Source organism: Delphinus delphis, chromosome 12 (assembly GCF_949987515.2).
Source record: "Delphinus delphis chromosome 12, mDelDel1.2, whole genome shotgun sequence".
NCBI lineage: Eukaryota > Metazoa > Chordata > Mammalia > Artiodactyla > Delphinidae > Delphinus > Delphinus delphis.
Window position 1 is genome coordinate 64934432 of NC_082694.2, and position 23688 is coordinate 64958119.

General features: G+C 37.4%; 1 protein-coding gene across 2 annotated transcripts in view; it reads right to left on the reverse strand.

Moving 5' to 3' along the window:
- SPAST (spastin) overlaps positions 1 to 23688 on the reverse strand; it is a 64155-nt gene that overhangs the window by 13777 nt on the left and 26690 nt on the right. For both annotated transcript variants that reach the window (XM_060026866.1, XM_060026865.1), the window contains exons 5-12: positions 19407 to 19594; positions 18225 to 18358; positions 17851 to 17944; positions 5180 to 5254; positions 3732 to 3803; positions 2222 to 2297; positions 1884 to 1975; positions 1659 to 1738 (exon numbers count right to left, since the gene is read on the reverse strand). In XM_060026866.1, coding sequence (XP_059882849.1) covers positions 1659 to 1738; positions 1884 to 1975; positions 2222 to 2297; positions 3732 to 3803; positions 5180 to 5254; positions 17851 to 17944; positions 18225 to 18358; positions 19407 to 19594 — 811 coding nt within the window. The remainder of the gene's footprint in view (positions 1 to 1658; positions 1739 to 1883; positions 1976 to 2221; positions 2298 to 3731; positions 3804 to 5179; positions 5255 to 17850; positions 17945 to 18224; positions 18359 to 19406; positions 19595 to 23688) is intronic.

Consider the following 23688-nt stretch of genomic DNA (forward strand, 5'->3'; position numbering starts at 1 on the left):
ACCATTTATGTATTTGTATTTTTTTAACAGCAGTAACACTTTAAAACAAAATATCTGATATAAGAAGTTGAAGAAACAGATCTCTGCTGTCTTTTTGAAACAAAACAATTAAAACCAACCAGGACAACAGAAACAGAAATGTAAACTCCATCATCAACAAACTACGTAACATTTACAGAACTAAAATGTATGAAGAAGGGCTGCCTAGGGCAGTGAAAATTACACTGACAAAGGTGAATACAGACAGCACCTGCCACTGCAAATTTTAGACATGGCTGTCAGAGCAGAATTTTCCAGAGGAAACAGAGAGCACACTCTGAGGGATAATAAAACTACCTCCCCATATTTAAACAAACATGTGAGGACTGGCTCTGCAGATCATGTGACCCTAGTCAGTAGCAAGGGAATGGCAAGGAAGATGAGTCTGAACAAAGAAACTCAAAGATACATCATCTTTGTAAGACGACATCAATCAGTCTGCCAAGATGACAAGCTGTTTTGCAATGACCAATCTTTTTCAGTTGAAGAAGACTAAATCAACCCAATCGCTTATTTATATACACGTATACTTCTTTATCAGGTACGGCTTTGTTGTGAGTCAGGGAGACTGCCCACCAGTCCAGGGTATTCATAGGACAACTCAAGATACATGGTTGCTATCTTACTTTTCTACCTCTTCTACAATATCCTTCCAAATTAGGTTTTCCAAGAAAACTCCCCTTATTCAAATAAAATTAATAAGCAAAAGAGACAAAAGCATAGGACTGATTTTAAAAAACAGTGCCAAAAAAAAGAGGGGAAAGAATACATTAAACATAAAACAGATAAAATGAAGAACACGCACAAGAGGATTTTGCCTTAAAGCAAATTAAAATTGTGACCAAATATCTTTCCAAGAAATAAAGTAATTTGATGAAAAGAAAAAGGCTCCTATGAAATAAGAGCTCAGTGAGATATAAAGGCTCAAGGAAATGACATACAAAGGCTCAAAGAAGTAGACAACAGAAGATGAAAAATGGGTTTGCAGAGATCAGGAAACCAATAAAAAAGAAAACAAAAACCACCACAGAAACAAAGGCTACAAAAGTAGTAGTAGTAGTATTAGAAAGGAGATTAGACACTAACCCTACTGGATTAACCCATAAATGTGAATAAAAGCAGGCTGGCTTCAGACTTTCACACTGCAACATCCAATCCTAGAAACAATGGGGCAATGTTATAAATTCCTCAGGAAAAGAACGGGAGATCCAAGAATTTTATGCTGAGCCAAACTATCCTCCCAGTAGAAAGGGAATACATTTGATCAAACACAGGAGAAGAGAGCATATGGCTCCCATGAGCTGTGCTTTATCAGCTTCTCATGAAGCCCAGTAAAAGAGGGTAAAAATCAGTTTTGGTGTTTTGATACTTTAATCCAACCCAGAAGAAATAAGTAATTTCCCTAAAACCATAAAGTTAAAAATAGTTTTCCTGATATCATGCTGGTCCTGTCCTCAAAATCTTCAGTTGGTAACAAGAGACCAGAAGATGGATATAGAGAGGAAAATAATGAATTTAGTCTTAAAATTGAGAGAGAAGGAAACAAGAAATACGTCAGATGAACACGTGAGTAAATACATCTGTAATAAATGTGTGCGTTTCTACATAAATCTCCCTACCTGAGAACAGCCTCATCAAGCTCTTGTGGCCTGTTAGTTGCACCCATTACAAGCACTCTGTCATCTCCAGCAGATTGTACCTATAAGCCAAATTTTTTTTTTTCAATACTTTTAGATAAATAACAAAGAAAAACATAATAAAGATATTTATTTCTAATTTGGGCCATTCAATAGGAAAATACCCTAAAATGCTACCACATTAAAAATACCATAATCAATACTTACACCATCAAATTCTATTAGAAATTCAGTTTTTAGACGTCTACTAGCATCGTGTTCTCCTTCTCTTCTTTCACACAAAAGGCTATCAACTTCATCTAGAGGAAATAAAAGGATCTCTAGTTTACCACTTAGGTTATTAATATAATGGGTCCTACTCAATTTATTAGACAGTTTTTAACTTTGTGCTTCTTTAAAACTTTTTACTTCTGCAACTATACTTCAATAAAAAATAAATTAAAAAAACTTTTTACTTCTGAATAATCTTTCCCATCATATCCCTCACATTTGGAAAAGGGAATTTTACAAATGCTCAACTAAGTTGTTGGAAAACATGTTCTTACCTATAAAAATTATAGAAGGTTGAAGTTCTCGAGCCACAGCAAAAAGAGCTCTCACCAATTTCTCTCCTTCTCCCACCTAAAACAAGGCATTATATACACTGTTATACCCATAAAATGCAAGATTATTCCAGCTTTTTAAATTTCACTATTAAAAGTCTAGAACCTAGGAATTTAATTTCCTTTCTTTGCAACAACCAAAGATTTGGTTTAAGGAATGGGGGTATGGGAGTGTTCCTGAATTGTCCCTTATAATTTTAGAAAATAGACTACTTATTTATTATTTAAGACGGTCTGGTGAGTACTTTAAAAAATGACAAATATCTCTGTCTTGTTTCACTCTGCATTCCTAAGACTTGAGAATGGAATAGCTATTGGGATATAACTACTGAGAAAGAGGGAATACTAGAGAAGAGAGAGATGCGGCACGTATTCTTAAGCCCTAGGTTGCAGGGTATATTTATAGAAGCAGGTAAGTTGGAAAATGCTCTAAATAAAACTTGCTCTATTGAGAACACCGTGAAAACCCATTCTCACAATATCACTGTCAATAAATATCAAAGTATTTCTAGGAGGTCTATGAACACTCCTTAAGACATTCCCAGGGGCTGAAATACTATACTAAAGCCATTCTATGCACCAAAGCATCTAACGAAAGAGTCATGAGGTTTGTGGTAATCTACTGCAAAAACTATTTTGTTCTCTAGGTGGCATCTATTCTTTTTATTGAAAATTAAATAAAAGAAAAAAGGAAAGACCCCAGAATTAGAATCTTCAAAACAAATATTCTCAGAGCCGGAAGGAACTGCAAGAGATCACCTCTTATGACATCAACACTTTATAAGTGAAGTAAATATAGTAAGACTTATTCATAACTGCTAACAAATCTTGTACATGAATTTGAAAGAAGATCTATGTATTTAATAAATAGAACCTGGTTTATATTTTTAAAAAATAAATGAAGTAAAGTCTAAAGTGATATTTCTTAAGGCCAGCTTGGCATGTAAAAGTTAGGCTGGAATCCCTACCTCCTAGCTTCCAAGACAATGCTTTCTGTTATAGTATGTGCATAATATGGGTAAACCTACTTTAATAACAATTTTACGTATAAAATTTCACACAGGAAGTAAAATTTAACCAGGAAAAGTATCATTTTATAGTTATTTTTAATTACTTTACAAAATTAAGACCCCTGCCAATACCTGATTTGGACTTCTAGCCTCCAAAATACAATACAATAAATTTCTATTGTTCAAGCCAGCCAGTTTGTGGTACTTTAATACACAGCCCTAGCAAACAAATACAGTATTTAACAGAATAATTTCAATTTTAAAAGAACCTAGCAAATGCACATAACTTTCTACTTTGAAGAGTGATATTCAGCATATCTAAATAATAGATATAAAACTCAAATAAAAACATTTTGGTGTAATGTTCTTACCATTTATACTTAACACAGTAACGTTTAGACAGTAACTTAGAACATGACAATACTGGAAAAAAGAATACTCACGTATTTTGAAGTTAAACTTGCAGCACTTATATTAAAGAAGGTTGCACTAGATTCTGCAGCTACTGCTTTAGCCTTTAAAAATCACAAGGGTAAATATTAGTTCAACTGCTTTAAAAAGATAACCACATCTGATCAATTTAAGTTCTAGAAAAGATTTCCTAAAAATATAAGCCATGACACAATTCTCAACATATGGCAATCAATGTGTTTTCTTCTCAGCAATGAGGAAAAGCTCTAGGAAGAGCTATGCTTCTTTCCACTCTCTTTTTCTCTAAGAGAGAAGTGACAGGGAGAGGTTAAAGAAAAAAAAAAAAAGAGGGTATTATTCTCTTCCTAGTTATAGAAGATAACTGCTTGGAGAAATACAAACAGCTAACGGAAAAAGTTACTCTTTCCCTATTTATGTTTTCCCTCTAGGAGAGCTATGCAGGAGAAAGATATCCAAATCCTACCAAAAACTTCTGGCAAAAGGACACAGAAAAAAAAAATCTGTTGTATGTCAATTATGCCTCAATTTAAAAAAAAAGAAAGAAATCTGTATCATGCTGATTATTTTATTTAAATAAACCTGTTACAATAGTAAAAAAAAAAATCAAAGATTAGGAAGATACTCAATATAGTAAGGTAAGCTCTTCTACAGTAAAATTTTATTATTTAACTTGGGAAAATAATGAAAATTACACTATTAAATTTAGCCAGCCCCAAACTACTATGGAAGATAACGTATGTGGGTTTCCACCTACTTCGTCATTAAAAACTAGTTTAAAAATTGGGAGTTCCCTGGTGGTTCAGAGGTTAGGACTTGGCGTTTTCACTGCTGTGGCCCTGGGTTCAATCCCTGGTCAGGGAACTAAGATCCTGCAAGCCACGCAGTGTGGCCATAAAAAAAAGTATATTATAGCAAAGGCAAGTCATAAATAATAGACTCAGGGACAATGAAAAGTTTCTTTTTTCATATTATCTCCCAAATATCTCAACAGAACATGCACATGTAAAAAGAATTCTTGGGGGGCTTCCCTGGTGGCGCAGTGGTTGAGATTCCACCTGCCGATGCAGGGGACATGGGTTCGTGCCCCAGTCCGGGAAGATCCCACACGCCGCGGAGCGGCTAGGCCCATGAGCCATGGCCGCTGAGCCTGCGCGTCCGAAGCCTGTGCTCCGCAACAGGAGAGGCCACAACAGTGCGAGGCCAGCGTACCGCAAAAAAAAAAAAAAAAAAAATTCTTGGGACTTCCCTGGTGGCCCAGTGGTTAAGACTCTGCAATCCCAATGCAAGGGGCCCGGATTCAATCCCTGGTCAGGGAACTAGATCCCACATGCATGCCACAACTAAGAGTTCGCATGCCACAACTAAGGAGCACACATGCTGCAACTAAGACCCAGCACAACCAAATAAATAAATATATATTTTTTTAAGTTTAAAAAATAAAAATAAAAAGAATTCTTACCAGCATTGTTTTCCCATTTCCAGGTGGACCAAAGAGTAACAGTCCTCTGGCAGGAGCTCTAAGCCCTGTGAACAACTTAAAAATACACACTTTAGTTCACAACCATGATTCTGGAGACAATTTTTCCAGACATTTTAAGTATTATTTGTTATCTAAAAAGCACCATCTTTCAATAGCATCCTCCCAAAGAGAGCTGCCCAGAGCTCTAAAGAGAACACATAACCAATAAATTAGAATAATTATTAAAAACAGAAGAAAACAAAATGAATTAAAACCAAACCCTTATTGATCAAAATGAAAGCAGATTGGTTAAACAAGACATATTGAACATAGTATGCCTCTCTACTTCCTTTAGAAATCTCACCAAATAATAGTAAATGAATAAAAAAGATACAAATCTTCAAAACAAAACAAAAAATACAAAAGGAGACAACAGAGGACACAAATTTTTGTACATGGAGAGCTGATAAAGTGTGGTAAATTATTTAACGGAGTTGAAGGAGCTAAAACCTAAGTGCCAGCTTGTGAAGGGATACCTAGATACAAGGAGCAAGCTGATGTGAACAAAAAACCCTGGAACATCTCAGGAACTGGAGGCACCAGGTACCAGAGAAAGCAGCAGTAAGGTAGCTGGCCAAAAACAGGGGAACTGATTGAAAATCTGTATGAAGAACAATGGAACCCATGCTCTTGCCCCCACCAAGAGCACGCCGGCAAGTACTTCTCTTCCACAACCAAAGGAGAGAAATTTAACCAGAGTCTCCAAACTCTGGGACACCAGGCATGGCAGGAATGAAGGGTGAAGCACCCGACTGATAACACTTTACTTAATAGTGAAAGTGTATGTACTTTTAAGTTGAACCATATGAAGCGGCTGATATTAAAGACGGAATATTTTTTTGAGTGGTTTTAGGTTTACAGAAAATTTAATGGAAAGTATAGAGAGTTTCCAGATAACTCCTCACTTCCCCCATTTCCCCTATTATTAACATCTTGCATTAGTATAGTACATTTAATACAGCTGATGAATAGTGATATGTTAATACAGCTGATGAACAGTGATATAATACTATTAACCTAAGTCCATATTTTACATTAGGGTTCACTATTTGTGTCACATATCCACCATTACAGTTTCAACCTAAATCTTGACATCTAATCAAATTATCAACAAGGGAAGACAGCAGATTAAATATATTTTCAGATATGTGAAATCTCAAAATATTGTCTCACATAACCCTTTCTCAGGAACTTACAGGAGGATGTATGCCATCAAAATGAGAAAATAAACCATGAAAGAGAAAATAAGGAATCCAAAAAACCCAGAGATCCATTAAAATTGAAAGACAAAGAAAAGTTCCATGATGATGGTGAAGCAAGATTATAGAACAGCTATGAAATAAGAACAACTGGTCGAATGGAACAGAAAAAGGTGGTTCCAGACAAAGGGGTTCCAAGAAAAAAAACAACTGAGCTAATGAATTTTCAAATTGGTTTGACAATTGGTAAGATGAAAACTAAGCAAAAAAGTAACACAATTATTTAGGGGGAAAAAAAAACCTATACAAGGGAAAAAAAACCACACTATCCTACTCAGCGTGGTACTTAACATTTACAAGAAATGAATATTGATTTAACCTCAGCAATGATATACTACACTGGGAGGATGGGGTAGGGAATGTGTGATATAATGGAGCTAAGGGTTCATCAAATTAAAGATTCTACATGAAAAAAAAAAGAATTGGCTTTATAAGATTATTACTTAAAGAGGTAAGTTCAAAAACTTTTAAAAAAGCAAATGTTCAAGCTAACATATTTAGAAATTCATGGAAATTTTACTAGTAGGTAGAACCTTTTAAAATTAGAGAACAGTCACATTCTTCTATAAAACTGAAAGAAAATGCTATTATTAAGCAGCAAGATAACAAAATAAACATAAGAGCTCTACAGATGAACCGGTTTGCAGGGCAGAAATTGAGACACAGATGTAGAGAACAAATGTATGGACACCAAGGGGGGAAAGCGGCGGGGGGTGGGGGTGGGGGTGGGATGAATTGGGCAATTGGGATTGACATCTACCCGCTGATGTGTATAAAATGGATGACTAATAAGAACCTGCTGTATAAAAAAATAAATAAAATTAAATTCAAAAATTAAGAAAAAAACACAAGAGCTCAGAAAAATGCTGACAAATAAGCTGGACAGGATATGAAAGAGGTCTATGAAATAGGACAGAAGAATATATACTTTCGTTGTAAAATTTTTGAGAAAAGTATGTAGACAGATCACTGTGATATACTTTGAAATGTACTGCTTTGGGGTCGGAAGGTACATTTTATTTTATATTCTTCTTACAGTTTCAACTTGTTTCAAAGTTTAATATTTGTGATTTTAAAAAATTACTTTTAAAGTATTTAAAACATAGTCCTATTTGATGGCAGGGAGATGGACAAGAGTTTTTTCAATGTCCTTTCCAAGTCCATGACTTCATGAATGAACAAGGGTTAAAGTACTTGCTTTAGGTAATTCTGAGAAGAAATTAACTCAAGCATATATTTAAAACATTTTTTATCTCCTTAAAGCCATTTTTAGTGTTCGGTGACTTAATTATGATTCCGTGTTTCTATGATGAAATAAAAATTCTAGCACACTAAACAATGAATAAGTTCGTCATGATGCCTGTCATACCCAACTTTCCAATCTAGCCTAACAATGTCCCCACCGTGGTCCATGCAAGCGCCCCACTGTGGAGAATTATGAATAAAGCTGATTTGTTGCACAATGGAGATGCTTTATGAAGTAAGTCTGACCCATTCACGGCTTACCACGATCCATTTTATGGGTCTACTGTGAAAAGCTGAGCTAGAACAATCATATTCCCTTTCTGCATTAGAATCTGAACTAGAATTATAAAAACGGTCAAATTGGCAGGTGTGGAGACACACAAATGGTCCAAACCCTGAGGTCTGGCTCTACCTCAAATGCTGTCCTTCCTCAAGCCCCAATTTAGTACATTTACTAAGGTTTCTGCCCCTCCCAAGGTTAGGTTATTCAATTTTGAAATTCCAGTTTTTTCTAACATATGGCGCTACCATGGAAATATGCCAAAATGTAAAGTCATATGCTGTTTGATCTCACTTTCCACTTTAGATATGTTCCCTAAAGTTATGGGTAGAGTAGAAGCTGAGTGCCTTCTAGCACAGTCCAAATATTTACTTACTACCTCTCTAATTTTAGATATATTTTTGTACCCTAAGAAGCATACCACTGAATAAATACTAAACTCCATACTTAAGAATTAGCTGGAGGCTCTTTGCTGGGACTAATGGCGGACTCCTGGAGGGCTCATGCCAAGGAGTACTTCCCAGAACTTCTGCTGCCAGTGTCCTTGTCTCCACGGTGAGCCACAGCCACCCCCCGCCACTGCAGGATACCCTCCAACACTAGCAGATACACCAGAAATACATCTACACGTGGAGCAACTCCTACAGAACATCAAGGGAACGCTGGCAGAAGACCTCAGACATCCCAAAAGGTAAGAAACTCCCCACGTACCTGGGTAGGGCAAAAGAAAAAAGAATAAACAGAGACAAAAAAATAGGGACGGGACCTGCACCAGTGGGAGGGAGCCGTGAAGGAGGAAAACTTTCCACACACTAGGAAGCCTCTTCGCGGGCAGAGACTGCGGGTGGCGGAGGGGGAAAGCTTCGGAGCCGTGGTGGGGAGCGCAGCAACAGGGGTGCGGAGGGCAAAACGGAGAGATTCCCGCACAGAGGATCGGTGCCGACCAGCACTCACCAGCCCGAGAGGCTTGTCTGCTCACCCGCCGGGGCGGGCGGGGCTGGGAGCTGAGGCTTGGGCTTCGGCCGGAGCGCAGGGAGAGGACTGGGGTTGGCGGCGTGAACACAGCCTGAAAGGGTTAGTGCACCACGGCTAACCGGGAGGGAGTCCAGGGAAAAGTCAGGACCTGCCAAAGAGGCAAGACACTTTTGCTCCCCTCTTTGTTTCCTGGTGCGTGAGGAGAGGGGATTAAGAGCGCTGCTTAAAGGAGCCCCGAGACGGGCGCAAGCCGCGGCTAACAGCGCGGACCCCAGAGACGGGCATAAGACGCTAAGGCTGCTGCTGCCACCACCCAGAAGCCATTGTGCAAGCACAGGTCACTATCCACACCCCTCTTCCGGAGAGCCTGTGCATCCCGCCACTGCCAGGGTCCCGTGATCCAGAGACAACTTCCCCGGGAGAACGCACAGGGCGCCTCAAGCTGTTGCAACGTCCCACCGGCCTCTGCCGCCGCAGGCTCGCCCCCGCATCCGCACTCCTCCCTCCCTCCCTCTGGCCTGAGGGAGCCAGAGTCCCTGAAGCAGCTGCTCCTTTAACCCCATCCTGTCTGAGCGAAGAACAGACACCCTCTGGTGACCTACACACAGAGGGAGGGCCAAATCCAAAGCTGAGCCCCAGGAGCAGTGAGAACAAAGAAGAGAAAGGGAAATCTCTCCCACCAGCCTCAGAAGCAGCCGATAGAAGCTCCACAATCAACTCGATATACCCTGCATCTGTGGAATACATGAATAGACAAGGAATCATCCCAAATTGAGGAGGTGGACTTTGAGAGCAACATCATTTTTTCCCCTTTTCCTCTTTTTGTGAGTGTGTATGTGTATGCTTCTGTGTGAGATTCTGTCTGTATAGCTTTGCTTTCACCATTGGTCCTAGGGTTCTATCCGTCCGGTTTTTTTTGTTCGTTTTTTTTTTCTTTAAAAAATTTTTTTTTGCTAAATAATTATTTTTTATTTTAATAACTATATTTTATTTTATCTTACTTTATTTTATTTTATCCCCTTCCTTCCTTCCTTTTTCTTTCTTTCCCTTCCTTCCTTCCTTCTTCTTTCTTTCTTCCTTTCTTTCCTCCTTTCTTTGTTTCTTTCTTTCTTTTCTTCTCCTTTTATTCTGAGCCGTGTGGCTGAAAGGATCTTGGTGCTGCAGCCAGGAGTCAGTGCTGTGCCTCTGAGGTGGGAGAGCCAACTTCAGGACACTGGTCCACAAGAGACCTCCCACCTCCACATAATACCTAACGGCAAAAATCTCCCAGAGATCTCCATCTCAACACCAGCACCCAGCTTCACTCAACGACCAGCAAGCTACAGTGCTGGACACTCTATGCCAAACAACTAGCAAGACAGGAACACAACCCCACCCATTAACAGAGAGGCTGCCTAAAATCATAATAAGTCCACAGACCCCCCAAAACACACCACCAGACGTGGACCTGCCCACCAGAAAGACAAGATCCAGCCTCATCCACAGGAACACAGGCACTAGTCCCCTCCACCAGGAAGCCTACACAACCCACTGAACCAACCTTAGCCTCTGGGGACAGACACCAAAAACAACGGGAACTACAAACCTGCAGCCTGCGAAAAGGAGACCCTAAACACAGTAAGATAAGCAAAATGAGAAGACAGAAAAATACACAGCAGATGAAGGAGCAAAATAAAAACCCACCAGACCTAAAAAATGAAGAGGAAATAGGCAGTCTACCTGAAAAAGAATTGAGAATAATGATAGTAAAGATGATCCAAAATCTTGGAAGTAGAATAGACAAAATGCAAGAAACATTTAACAAGGACCTAGAAGAACTAAAGATGAAACAAACAACGATGAACAACACAATAAATGAAATTAAAAATACTCTAGATGGGATCAATAGCAGAATAACTGAGGCAGAAGAATGGATAAGTGACCTGGAAGATAAAATAGTGGAAATAACTACTGCAGAGCAGAATAAAGAAAAAGAATGAAAAGAACTGAGGACAGTCTCAGAGACCTCTGGGACAACATTAAACGCACCAACATTCGAATTACAGGGGTACCAGAAGAAGAAGAAAAAGAAAGGGACGGAGAAAATATTTGAAGAGATTATAATTGAAAACTTCCCTAATATGGTAAAGGAAACAGTTAATCAAGTCCAGGAAGCACAGAGAGTCCTATACAGGATAATTCCAAGGAGAAACACGCCAAGACACATATTAATCAAACTGTCAAAAACTAAATACAAAGAAAACATATTAAAAGCAGCATGGGAAAAACAACAAATAACACACAAGGGAATCCCCATAAGGTTAAAAGCTGATCTTTCAGCAGATACTCTGCAAGCCAGAAGGGACTACCAGGACATATTTAAAGTGATGAAGGAGAAAAACCTACAACCAAGATTACTCTACCCAGCAAGGATCTCATTCAGATTTGATGGAGAAATTAAAACCTTTACAGACAAGCAAAAGCTGAGACAGTTCAGCACCACCAAACCAGCTTTACAACAAATGCTAAAGGAACTTCTCTAGGCAAGAAACACAAGAGAAGGAAAAGACCTACAATAACGAACCCAAAACAATTAAGAAAATGGGAATAGGAACATACATATTGATAACTACCTTAAATGTAAATGGATTAAATGCTCCCACCAAAAGAAACAGACTGGCTGAATGGATACAAAAACAAGAACCATATATATGCTGTCTACAAGAGACCCACTTCAGACCTAGAGACACATATAGACTGAAAGTGAGGGGACTGAAAAAGATATTCCATGCAAATGGAAACCAAAAGAAAGCTGGAGTAGCAATTCTCATATCAGACAAAATAGACTTTAAAATAAAGATTAGAAGCAACAAAGAAGGACACTACATAATGATCAAGGGATCGAACCAAGAAGAAGATATAACAATTGTAAATACTTATGCACCCAACATAGGAGCACCTCAATACATAAGGCAAATACAACAGCCATAAAAGGGGAAATCGACAGTAACACATTCATAGCAGGGGACTTTAACACCCCACTTTCACCAATGGACAGATCATCCAAAATGAAAATAAATAAGGAAACACAAGCTTTAAATGATACATTAAACAAGATGGACTTAATTGATATTTATAGGAAATTCGATCCGAAAACAACAGAATACACATTCTTCTCAAGTGCTCATGGAATATTCTCCAGGATAGATCATATCTTGGGTCACAAATCAAGCCTTGGTAAATTTAAGAAAATTGAAATTGTATCAAGTATCTTTTCCGACCATAACGCTATGAGACTAGATATCAATTACAGGAAAATATCTGTAAAAAATACAAACACATGGAGGCTAAACAATACACTACTTAATAATGAAGTGATCACTGAAGAAATCAAAGAGGAAATTAAAAAGTACCTAGAAACAAATGACAATGGAGACACGACGACCCAAAACCTATCGGATGCAGCAAAAGCAGTTCTAAGAGGGACGTTTATAGGAATACAATCCTACCTTAAGAAACAGGAAACATCTCCAATAAACAACCTAACCTTGCACCTAAAGCAAGTAGAGAAAGAAGAACAAAAAAACCCCAAAGTTAGCAGAAGGAAAGAAATCATAAAGATCAGATCAGAAATAAATGAAAAAGAAATGAAGGAAACGATAGCAAAGATCAATAAAACTAAAAGCTGGTTCTTTGAGAAGATAAACAAAATTGATAAACCATCAGCCAGTCTCATCAAGAAAATAAGGGAGAATACTCAAATCAATAGAATTAGAAATGAAAAAGGAGAAGTAACAACTGACACTGCAGAAATACAAAAGTTCATGAGATTTACTACAAGCAACTCTATGCCAATAAAATGGACAACCTGGAAGAAATGGACAAATTCTTAGAAATGCACAACCTGCCAAGACTGAATCAGGAAGAAATAGAAAATATGAGCAGACCAATCACAAGCACTGAAATTGAAACTGTGACTAAAAATCTTCCAAGAAACAAAAGCCCAGGACCAGATAGCTTCACGGGCGAATTCTATCAAACACTTAGAGAAGAACTAACACCTATCCTTCTCAAACTCTTGCAAAATATAGCAGAGGGAGGAACACTCCCAAACTCATTCTACGAGGCCACCATCACCCTGATACCGAAAGCAGACAAAGATGTCACAAAGAGAGAAAACTACAGGCCAATATCACTGATGAACATAGATGCAAAAATCCTCAACAAAATACTAGCAAACAGAATCCAACAGCACATTAAAAGTATTATACACCATGATCAAGTGGGGTTTATTCCAGGAATGCAAGGATTGTTCAATATATGCAAACCAATCAATGTGATAAACCATATTAACAAACAGAAGGAGAAAAACCATATGATCATCTCAATAGATACAGAGAAAGCTTTTGACAAAATTCAACACCCATTTATGATAAAAACCCTGCAAAAAGTAGGCATAGTGGGAACTTTCCTCAACATAATAAAGGCCATATAGGACAAACCCACAGCCAACATCATCCTCAATGGTGAAAAACTGAAAGCATTTCCAGTAACATCAGGAACAAGACAAGGTTGCCCACTTTCACCTCTCTTATTCAACATAGTTTTGGAAGTTTTAGCCACAGCAATCAGAGAAGAAAAGGAAATAAAAGGAATCCAAATCGGAAAAGAAGAAGTAAAGCTGTCACTGTTTGCAGATGACATGATACTATACATAGAGAATCCTAAAGATGCTACCAGAAAACTACTAGAGCTAATCAATGAATTTGGTAAAGTTGCAGGATACAAAATTAATGCACAGAAATCTCTGGCATTCCTATACACTAATGATGAAAAATCTGAAAGTGAAATCAAGAAAACACTCCCATTTGCCACTGCAACAAAAAAGAATAAAATATCTAGGAATAAACCTACCTAAGGAGACAAAAGACCTGTATGCAGAAAATTATAAGACACTGATGAAAGAAATTAAAGATGATACAAATACATGGAGAGATATACCATGCTCTTGGATTGGAAGAATCAACATTGTGAAAATGACTCTACGACCCTAAGCAATCTACAGATTCAATGTAATCCCTATCAAACTACCATTGGCATTTTTCAGAGAACTAGAACAAAAAATTTCACAATTTGTATGGAAACACAAAAGACCCCGAATAGCCAAAGCAATCTTGAGAATAAAAACTGGAGCTGGAGGAATCAGGCTCCCTGACTTCAGATTATACTACAAAGCTACAGTAATCAAGACAGTATGGTACTGGCACAAAAACAGAAAGATAGGGCTTCCTTGGTGGCGCAGTGGTTGAGAGCCCGCCTGCCGATGCAGGGAACACAGGTTCGTGCCCTGGTCCAGAGGGATCCCGCATGCCGCGGAGCGGCTGGGCCCGTGAGCCATGGCTGCTGAGCCTGCGCGTCCGGAGCCTGTGCTCCGCAACGGGAGTGGCCACAACAGTGAGAGGCCCGTGTACCGCAAAAAAAACCAAAAAACAGAAAGATAGATCAATGGAACAGGATAGAAAGTCCAGAGATAAAGCCACGCACATATGGTCACCTTATCTTTGATAAAGGAGGCAGGAATGTACAGTGGAGAAAGGACAGCCTCTTCAATAAGTGGTGCTGGGGAAACTGGACAGTACATGTAAAAGTATGAGATTAGATCACTCCCTAACACCATACACAAAAATAAGCTCAAAATGGATTAAAGACCTAAATGTAAGGCCAGAATCTATCAAACTCTTAGAGGAAAACATAGGCAGAACACTCTATGACATAAATCACAGCAAGATCCTTTTTGACCCACCTCCTAGAGAAATGGAAATAAAAACAAAAATAAACAAATGGGACCTAATGAAATCTCAAAGCTTTTGCACAGCAAAGGAAACCATAAACAAGACCAAAAGACAACTCTCAGAATGGGAGAAAATATTTGCAAATGAAGCAACTGACAAAGGATTAATCTCCAAAATTTACAAGCAGCTCATGCAGATCAATAACAAGAAAACAAACAACCCAATCCAAACATGGGCAGAAGACCTAAACAGACATTTGTCCAAAGAAGATACACAGATTGCCAACAAACACATGAAAGAATGCTCAACATCATTAATCATTAGAGAAGTGCAAATCAAAACTACAATGAGATATCATCTCATACCAGTCAGAATGGCCATCATCAAAATATCTAGAAACAATAAATGCTGAAGAGGGTGTGGAGAAAAGGGAACACTCTTGCACTGCTGGTGAGAATGTGAATTGGTACAGCCACTATGGAGAACAGTATGAGGTTCCTTAAAAAACTACAAATAGAACTACCATATGATCCAGCAATCCCACTGCTGGGCATATACCCTGAGAAAACCATAATTCAAAAAGAGTCATGTACCAAAATGTTCATTGCAGCTCTGTTTACACTAGCCCAGAGATGGAAACAACCTAAGTGTCCATCGACAGATGAATGGATAAAAATGTGGCACATATATACAATGGAATATTACTCAGCCATAAAAAGAAACGAAATTGAGCTATTTGTAATGAGGTGGATGGACCTAGAGTCTGTCATACAGAGCGAAGTAAGTCAGAAAGAGAAAGACAGATACCGTATGCTAACACATATATATGGAATTTAAGAAAAAAAAATGTCATGAAGAACCTAGGAGTAAGACAGGAATAAAGACACAGACCTACTAGCGAATGGACTTGAGGATATGGGGAGGGGGAAGGGTAAGCTGTGACAAAGCGAGAGAGTGGCATGGACATATATACACTACCAAACGTAAAACAGATAGCTAGTGGGAAGCAGCCGCATAGCACAGGGAGATCAGTTCGGTGCTCTGTTACCACCTAGAGGGATGGGATAGGGAGGGTGGGAGGGAGGGAGACACAAGAGGGAAGAGATATGGGAACATATGTATATGCATAACTGATTCACTTTGTTATAAAGCAGAAACTAACATACCATTGTAAAGCAATTATACTCCAATAAAGATGTAAAAAAATTACTATTAAATTACACATACAGTAAAAAAACAAATACAAAAAACAAGAATTAGCTGGCAGTTATAGCCTTGAGGCAGCAGTCTAATGTTAGGAATCTTATTTATTTCATTTCCTAGAACCACCACTTAATTATAATCTTGAGCAAGAAATTTGGATTTCAGGATTAGTTTCTTTATCCACAAATGGACTAGATGACTGATAAGATCCTTAACAGGTCTACAATTATATGAGTTCTTTCAACAAGCATTTTTTTGTCAATACTCACTCTGCTACATTTACTACTCTTATATAACTCCAGGCAAAAAGTAAGCCCAAATACAAGCTATAATATGTTTCCTCAAAGTGTGGCCTGAGGTTGTACAAAAGATAAATTTGGTTCATAAAAGGACAAATGCCTTCTATTTTAATAATTCTCTATTTTATTGTGTATTAAGAAAATTTCAATTAGTATATTAAACCAGTGATTTCATGCACACTGCTTCTTAGAGTGGGCAAGAAGGAAAAATAAAGAAAGTGGACTCAAAAAATAGTAAGTTTCAGTATAGTTGGTACTCACAAGTTATAAACACCATGAAAGTAGTATGAGAGTGACATAGACTCTAGAAAAATAGAGCCACACAACAAATTCATTTAAAAGCGTATTCATCACAATGTGCCATATAACATCTATTTTCACGAGATTTTGTAAATGAGTCCATTAAGACTTGAAAGTCCTAGGAGAAGAGAAATAACTACTCCAGGCTGGATCCTCATATTTATTTTTTGCAATATTTTCAGAACAGCATCAAACATGCAATCTGTGAATTGTGAGAATCCAAAATAATGCTAATTGGGAGATTAGGTTTGACATAAATACACTACCATGTGTAAAACAGATAGCTAGTGGGAACCTGCGGTATAGCACAGGGAGCTCAGCTTGGTGCTCTGTTACAACCTAGATGGGTGGGATGGGAGGGGATGGGAAGGGATGGGAGGGAGGCCCAAGAGGGAGAGGATATATGTACACATATGGCTGATTTACTTCATTGTACAACAGAAACTAACACAACATTGTAAAGCAATTATACGCCAATAAAAAAGAATGAAGCACTGAAAAAAGAAAAACAATGCTATGTGTGGAAAATTAAATATTTATTATCGATTGCAAGATTACCTAACTTCCTTAGTGAGTTTAAAAATAAGGGATGAAAGGTGAGGTCCCTACCCATCATTCACCAGCTCTCCACTTACTTTGATGACTTAATATCTTGAAAATAATTATTTATTTATTTATTTATTATTTATTTATTTATGGCTGCATTGGGTCTTCATTGCTGCGCGTGGGCTTTCTCTAGTTTCGGTGAGCAGGGGCTGCTCTTTGTTGTGGTGTGCAGGCTTCTCATTGCAGTAGTTTTTCTTGTTGCGAAGCATGGGCTCTAGGTGTGCAGGCTTCAGTAGTTGTGGCACACGGGCTCCCTAGTTGTGGCTCGCGGGCACTAGAGTGCAGGCTCAGTAGCTGTGGCACACAGGCTTAGTGGCTCCGCGGCACGTGGGAATCTTCCCAGATCAGGGCTCGAACCCATGTCGCCTGCATTGGCAGGCGGATTCTTTCTTAACTTTTAATCTCTCTTACCTTGATATAAAAATTATTTCCTGTTACCTACTTTTCCTATAAATTTAATTAAAAATGGACTGGGAATTAGGAACCATTATATTTATTCTCCTTTCCAGTATAAGTAACTAGTCAACATCAACTGCTAATGTTTTTTTCCTTTAAAAGACATCTAACCTACTGTTATATGAACTAATCATTCTAGTATAGCTCAAACACTTCTTTACTGTACTATGGATTCAGTAATGGATGATGCTATAGGAAAATAACATAAAATCCTTACCTCAGGCCTCAGAGAAGGAAGAATAACAATTTCTTGCAATGCTTGTTTTGCCAACTCTTGACCAGCTATATCATCAAATTTAACAGCTGTTCCACTAAGAAACAGAATTTCAGTTAGCTCCGTAACAGAAATATACTTCAGTTATTATAATATTAAGTCTAAGCTCTATGTAACATAGCCATTTTTATGTTAACTGTGAAACTATAGTTATATCAGTAAAGCAATGGTTTTCTACATTTACACTAATTGAAAACCATCATAAAAATTACATATGTAAATTAGACAAGGTATATATTATCCATTTCACTCATGATATATTTCATAAATAAAAAAATTTTAAAACCCCATAAAACACTTTAGATGACAAAACTTACTTGTCCACAATTTCGTTCATTATAAGGTTAGCAAGGTTGCTGTCCACATTCCTAAAGTTCTTCAAGTCTTTCTTTTTACGAGCAGCAGTTGTAGGGGTAGAAGGTTTATTTGTTCTATTTGTTTTTGGTGTACTCTTGAAGGACACAAAATTTTAATGTGAAAACACAACATAACGTTTGCACTTTTCACATGTGAGTCAACCTTAATGTTCACAGAATTAAAGGCTTAAAAGTAGCAAAAAATGGATATAAAAATCCAAAAATTGTATATTTACTCCAAGATAAAATGGCATTCACTATAGAACTACATTTGGCATGAAGTGGGTTTATAGAAGATTTTATCCAGAGAGATTCAGTTACTATAAAATAAAAAGGCTGTATCACAATGCAGTCATACAATTTTGATCCTTGTTAGAATTGTAACAAAACTCTATGTATGTTTAATGTTATAAAACATTTATGTAGATTTAAATAATTAAAAGAATAACAAATTTTAAATGAACTATACGGAATTCCCTGGTGGTCCAGTGGTTAGGACTCGGCGCTTTCACTGCCAAGGACTCGGATTCAATCCCTGGTCAGGGAACTAAGATACCACAAGCTGCACCATGCGGCCTAATAAATAAATTAATTTTTTTAAAAAAGAATTATACAGTATTATATAAAACAGATTGGATAAGCAAACTTACTATTAAAAAACCTATTTAGAACCAAAAGGAGTTAAAAAAAATTTGCTTAAAAAATAATAGAGAGGGCTTCCCTGGTGGCGCAGTGGTTGAGAGTCTGCCTGCCGATGTAGGGGACACGGGTTCGTGCCCCGGTCCGGGAAGATCCCACATGCCGCGGAGCGGCTAGGCCCGTGAGCCATGGCTGCTGAGCCTGCACGTCCGGAGCCTGTGCTCCGCAATGGGAGAGGCCACAACAGTGAGAGGCCCGCGTACCGCAAAAATAAATAAATAATAGAGAAAAAAAGAGGTTTGCTTTTTAGTAGCAAGTTGCCGCTACTACTTAAGAGTCTTAAAAATCTAAATTAAAAAAAAGAAAAATTTCATTCAGTGTTGTAGAAACTTATCGATTCTCTAAGGTATTATAAAGTACTTGTAATAAACTTAAGCAAGCATATGATGTTCAAAATTTTCTATTTGCAACAGCATAGCAATTAAAGTTACTGTCTCCAAATACCTTATGAGTGGCAGTTGCAGGACCAGGTCCCTGTCTCACTCCAGAAACCATGGATAAACCACTGCAGCTAGGTGCTCTGTGGTGGCCTGAAAGACCTGTGGATCCAGTTTTCATAACTGTTTTTGAACGAGGCAGTGAATTACTAGTGTGTGTTAAGGGATCTTTCCTTTTCGGAACAGCTCCACTTTCTAGCAAGGAAAAAAATAAGATCATCATGGTTAGAAAATTGTGGCTAAACATTATAAAAATATAAAGACCAGTACAAATTTGTAAAACTAATAATTTTTTTTTTACTTCAACAATATTTCAAAATAAGATTTCAATCAGAATATATACTAGGGTGTGCATAAGGGTTATTACTGGGTGTGGGCAAGATTATGGGTTATTTAGCTTTTTCCTTTTCCTGATGTATATTATAATTTTCTTATAAGGAATATGTATTTGCTATAAAAAGAAATAACTTTATTTGTGGGGACAGAAGGAGGATATAAAAAAGGTACCAAGCAAAAAGCTGCCAAAATGTTTTTTTCTTTTTTTTTTCTTTGTTTAAAAGCTGCCAGGGCTTCCCTGGTGGCACAGTGGTTGAGAGTCCGCCTGCCAATGCAGGGGACACGGGTTTGTGCCCCGGTCTGGGAAGATCCCACATGCCGCAGAGTGGCTAGGCCCGTGAGCCATGGCCGCTGAGCCTGTGCGTCTGGAGCCTGTGCTCCGCAACGGGAGAGGCCACAACAGTGAGAAGCCCGCGTACCGCAAAAAAAAAAAAAAAAAAAAAAAAGCTGCCAAAAATTAAACAAACAAAATGTAGTAAAGGCATTAGGGATAGGTTGTATGGAGAAAAAAAAAAAATAGCACTTCGTTCCAAACTTTTAAGACTACAAAATAGAATGAAAGTCTAGTCTGTGCCACCAAGTTTAAAAAAATAAATTTAATATAAAGGGTATAAAGATATGGTTAAATCGCCAAGTATTTTTACCCTCTATGCAAATAAACACATATAGGACACCTTCAATTAAATCTAAAAGGTTACCTGACCTAGCTACTGTGCTCTTCTACATAAATTACAGACTTCTGAATGTTCAAATCTCACTGCTTCTAAATAATATTTTCATATACTATATAACAAACATCAGAGTTTATGAATAACAATGTTCACTGTGAAGACAGATGTTAAATCAGTCAGCAAATTAGAGTAGTCTAGAGAAAAGACTAGCTTAAAGACAAAAGCCTTATTGTTGCTCTTGTCATCAAATCCCTTAATATGGCTTAAGGAAACAAAAGAAGGGAACTTAAGAGTACAGTAAATTAGGGACTTCCCTGGCGGTCCAGTGGTTAAGACTCCATGCTCCCAATGCAGGGGGAGCAGGTTAGATCCTGGTCAGGGAATTGAGATCCAAGGGTTCTTTTCTAGTAAACAAATGCGAAGTTCTGTACCGTATGTTCAAGGAACTAATATAATGACCCTATAGGAAGAAGCAGGAAAGCAATCCAGAAAAGGGAATGACAATAAGGAAAAGCTAAGGTGTGAATAAAAGCAAGGTCTGTCTAGGGTGATGATAAGTATCATGCATTTCAGAGGGGAAAAAAGGAGACTGGAGAAGAATTTCTTCAAACAGAAAATATATAGTCCTAAGATTACAAATGGATGGAAATTTTCATAAGGAATTGTGAGAATGACAGCAGACTTTTCATAAAAATAACAAAGGTCAGTAGACAACGGAGTATGCTCAAAATGCTGAAGGAAAAATCAATGCTAACTTTCATTTATTCTATATTCAGGTGACCAGTCACGTAAGAATAAGAGTATTTTCAGACACTAGAAAGGCTGAGAGAGTTTACTATCTACAACCCTCATTAAAAGAAATACTAAAGGAGGCCTTTTAGTTAAAAAGCAAATTAAACACAGAAAGAAGTAAAAATCTGTAATATGAAGCTAGAGAGCAAGAAAAAAGTCAGACAACCTGGGGGGAGGAAAAACCCAAAAGGGAAAACAATTAAAATATATTATTTGTCTTTGGGTGAACAATATTTACTAAGTTTCTAATAATATGAAATATAATTTTTCAATATAACTAAAAACAGTGATATATATGTACATATATACAAACACACACGGAATGAAGGATATTGGTGGCATAAGAGAATTAAACCTTCTTCTACCTGAAAAAGAAGTCAATACATATCAAAAACTCATAAATCAGGAATAGCAATAAAAGCATAATATTTGAAAGTATAATGAGCATGAGAAAAAATAGCAAAGAGTTAAATATTGTATGAGGAGCCAAACTAGGGGTGCAGGTAAGAAAGGGAGATGTAACAGGTGGGAAGGGGAATATTATTTCTCTTTATAAACCTTTTCAGTATTTTTAAATCAACATTTTAGGGTATAATCTATGTATAATATTTTGCATGCACTTAAAATGTATAATATATTGGCAAAATAGCCACTAAAATCAAGATACAAAATGTTTCCATCATAGCCAAAAGTTTCCTTGTATCCATTTGCATTCCATTCCTCTTACTGCCCCTAGCCCTAAGCAATGACTAATCTGCTTTCTGATATTGGAGTCATCTGATTTAGCAATTTCTATTAATCTAAGTTCAAGGTCACTGAATCTTTCATTTGACATCTCCAATCTGCTGTTGAGGCTATCTAGCAATTTTTTTCACCAACTGTACTTTTCAACTTTAAAACTTCCATTATTTTTATTGTTTAGTTTATATTCTCTGCTAAGATTGCAGGTTTGTTAACAGATGCCATATTTTCTTTTAATTCTTTGAACATATTTATAATGGTTGCTTTGAAGTCTTTATCTGCTAAATTCAACATGTGGGCCCAGTCAAGAATCAGTTTTTACAGGCTGATTTCTTTCTTGAGTAAGGGTCACACTTTCCTATTTCTTTGCACGTCTAATAATTTTGACTTGAAAATTGGACATTGTAGATAACACATAAAGTAGTAAGCAGACTTTGGCATATCTGCTTCCTAAGAGAGAAGAAGTAACTCATCCAAGTGAAACATCATAGAATGTTCCATAAGTGGGTGACACTAATGAACTAGGCATGAATGAGCCAGCTGATTCACTAAGGCTCAACGGGAATCAAACACCAGTGCTGCATAAATTAGCTGTGAAGTCAGTATGTCCCCCCAACAAGAAGAAAGAACAGAATTGATAACTAGGTATTTAAAATAAGACAGTTTGATTTTTTTAATGGGTCCCAGAAGAGAAAGCTGCTTTTGTCCCCCAACATGGCAGAAAAATACAATGGGATCTCACATGTGGAATTAAGTAGAAAAAAATCAAGATAACAAGGGAAAGGCATACCAGCTTCTCAGGGCTAGAAAATTTTGCTATTTACTCAGGTAGGATTATTAGGATCTCAAATTTGTATTTTGGAAACTTCACTATTTACACATGGTGCATTCTTACATTTCTTTGTTTTTTCAAACAGTTCATTATGAAGATGTCAGCCCTTCACAGCCATGCTAAAAGAAACAGACAAAATACTTCTCTATACTTGAAAAGGTTATTTTAAATCAGATACAGCAGGGAATGGGAAAATGAATATAGTTACTAAGGTGGGGCTCTGTAGTGGAAGACCAAACCAGACTGAGAACTCCTTAAGGGAGAGGTGAAGCCACAAGGGAAAGAGTTGATGACCAACTGTCTCTTCCATCCCAAGAAATCCACTCACACTATTTCTTCTTTATTGAAATCTTGTTCATTGCAGCACTATTTACAATAGCCAGGACATGGAAGCAACCTAAATGTCCATCAACACAGGAATGGATAAAGAAAATGTTGTATAGCAACTAAGACCTGGCGCAGCCAAATAGATAAATAAATAATAAAATATATTTTTTAAAGATGTGGTACATATATACAATGGAATATTACTCAGCCATAAGAAAGAACAAAATAATGCCAAGTGCAGCAACATGGACGGACCTAGAGATTGTCATACTGAGTAAAGTAAGTTAGACAGAGAAGGGCAAATATCATATAATATCGTTTTTATATGTGGAATCTAAAAAATGGGTACAACTGAACTTATCTACAAAACAGAAATAGATTTACAGAAGTAGAAAACAAACTTATGGTTACCGGGGGTAACGGGGGGGGGATAAATTGGGAGATTGGCATTGACATATATACACTACCATATATGAAATAGATAACTAATAAGAATCTACGGTATAGCACAGGGAACTCTACTCGATACTCTGTAATGGCCTATACAGGAAAAGAATCTAAAAAAAGAGTGGATATATGTATATGTATAA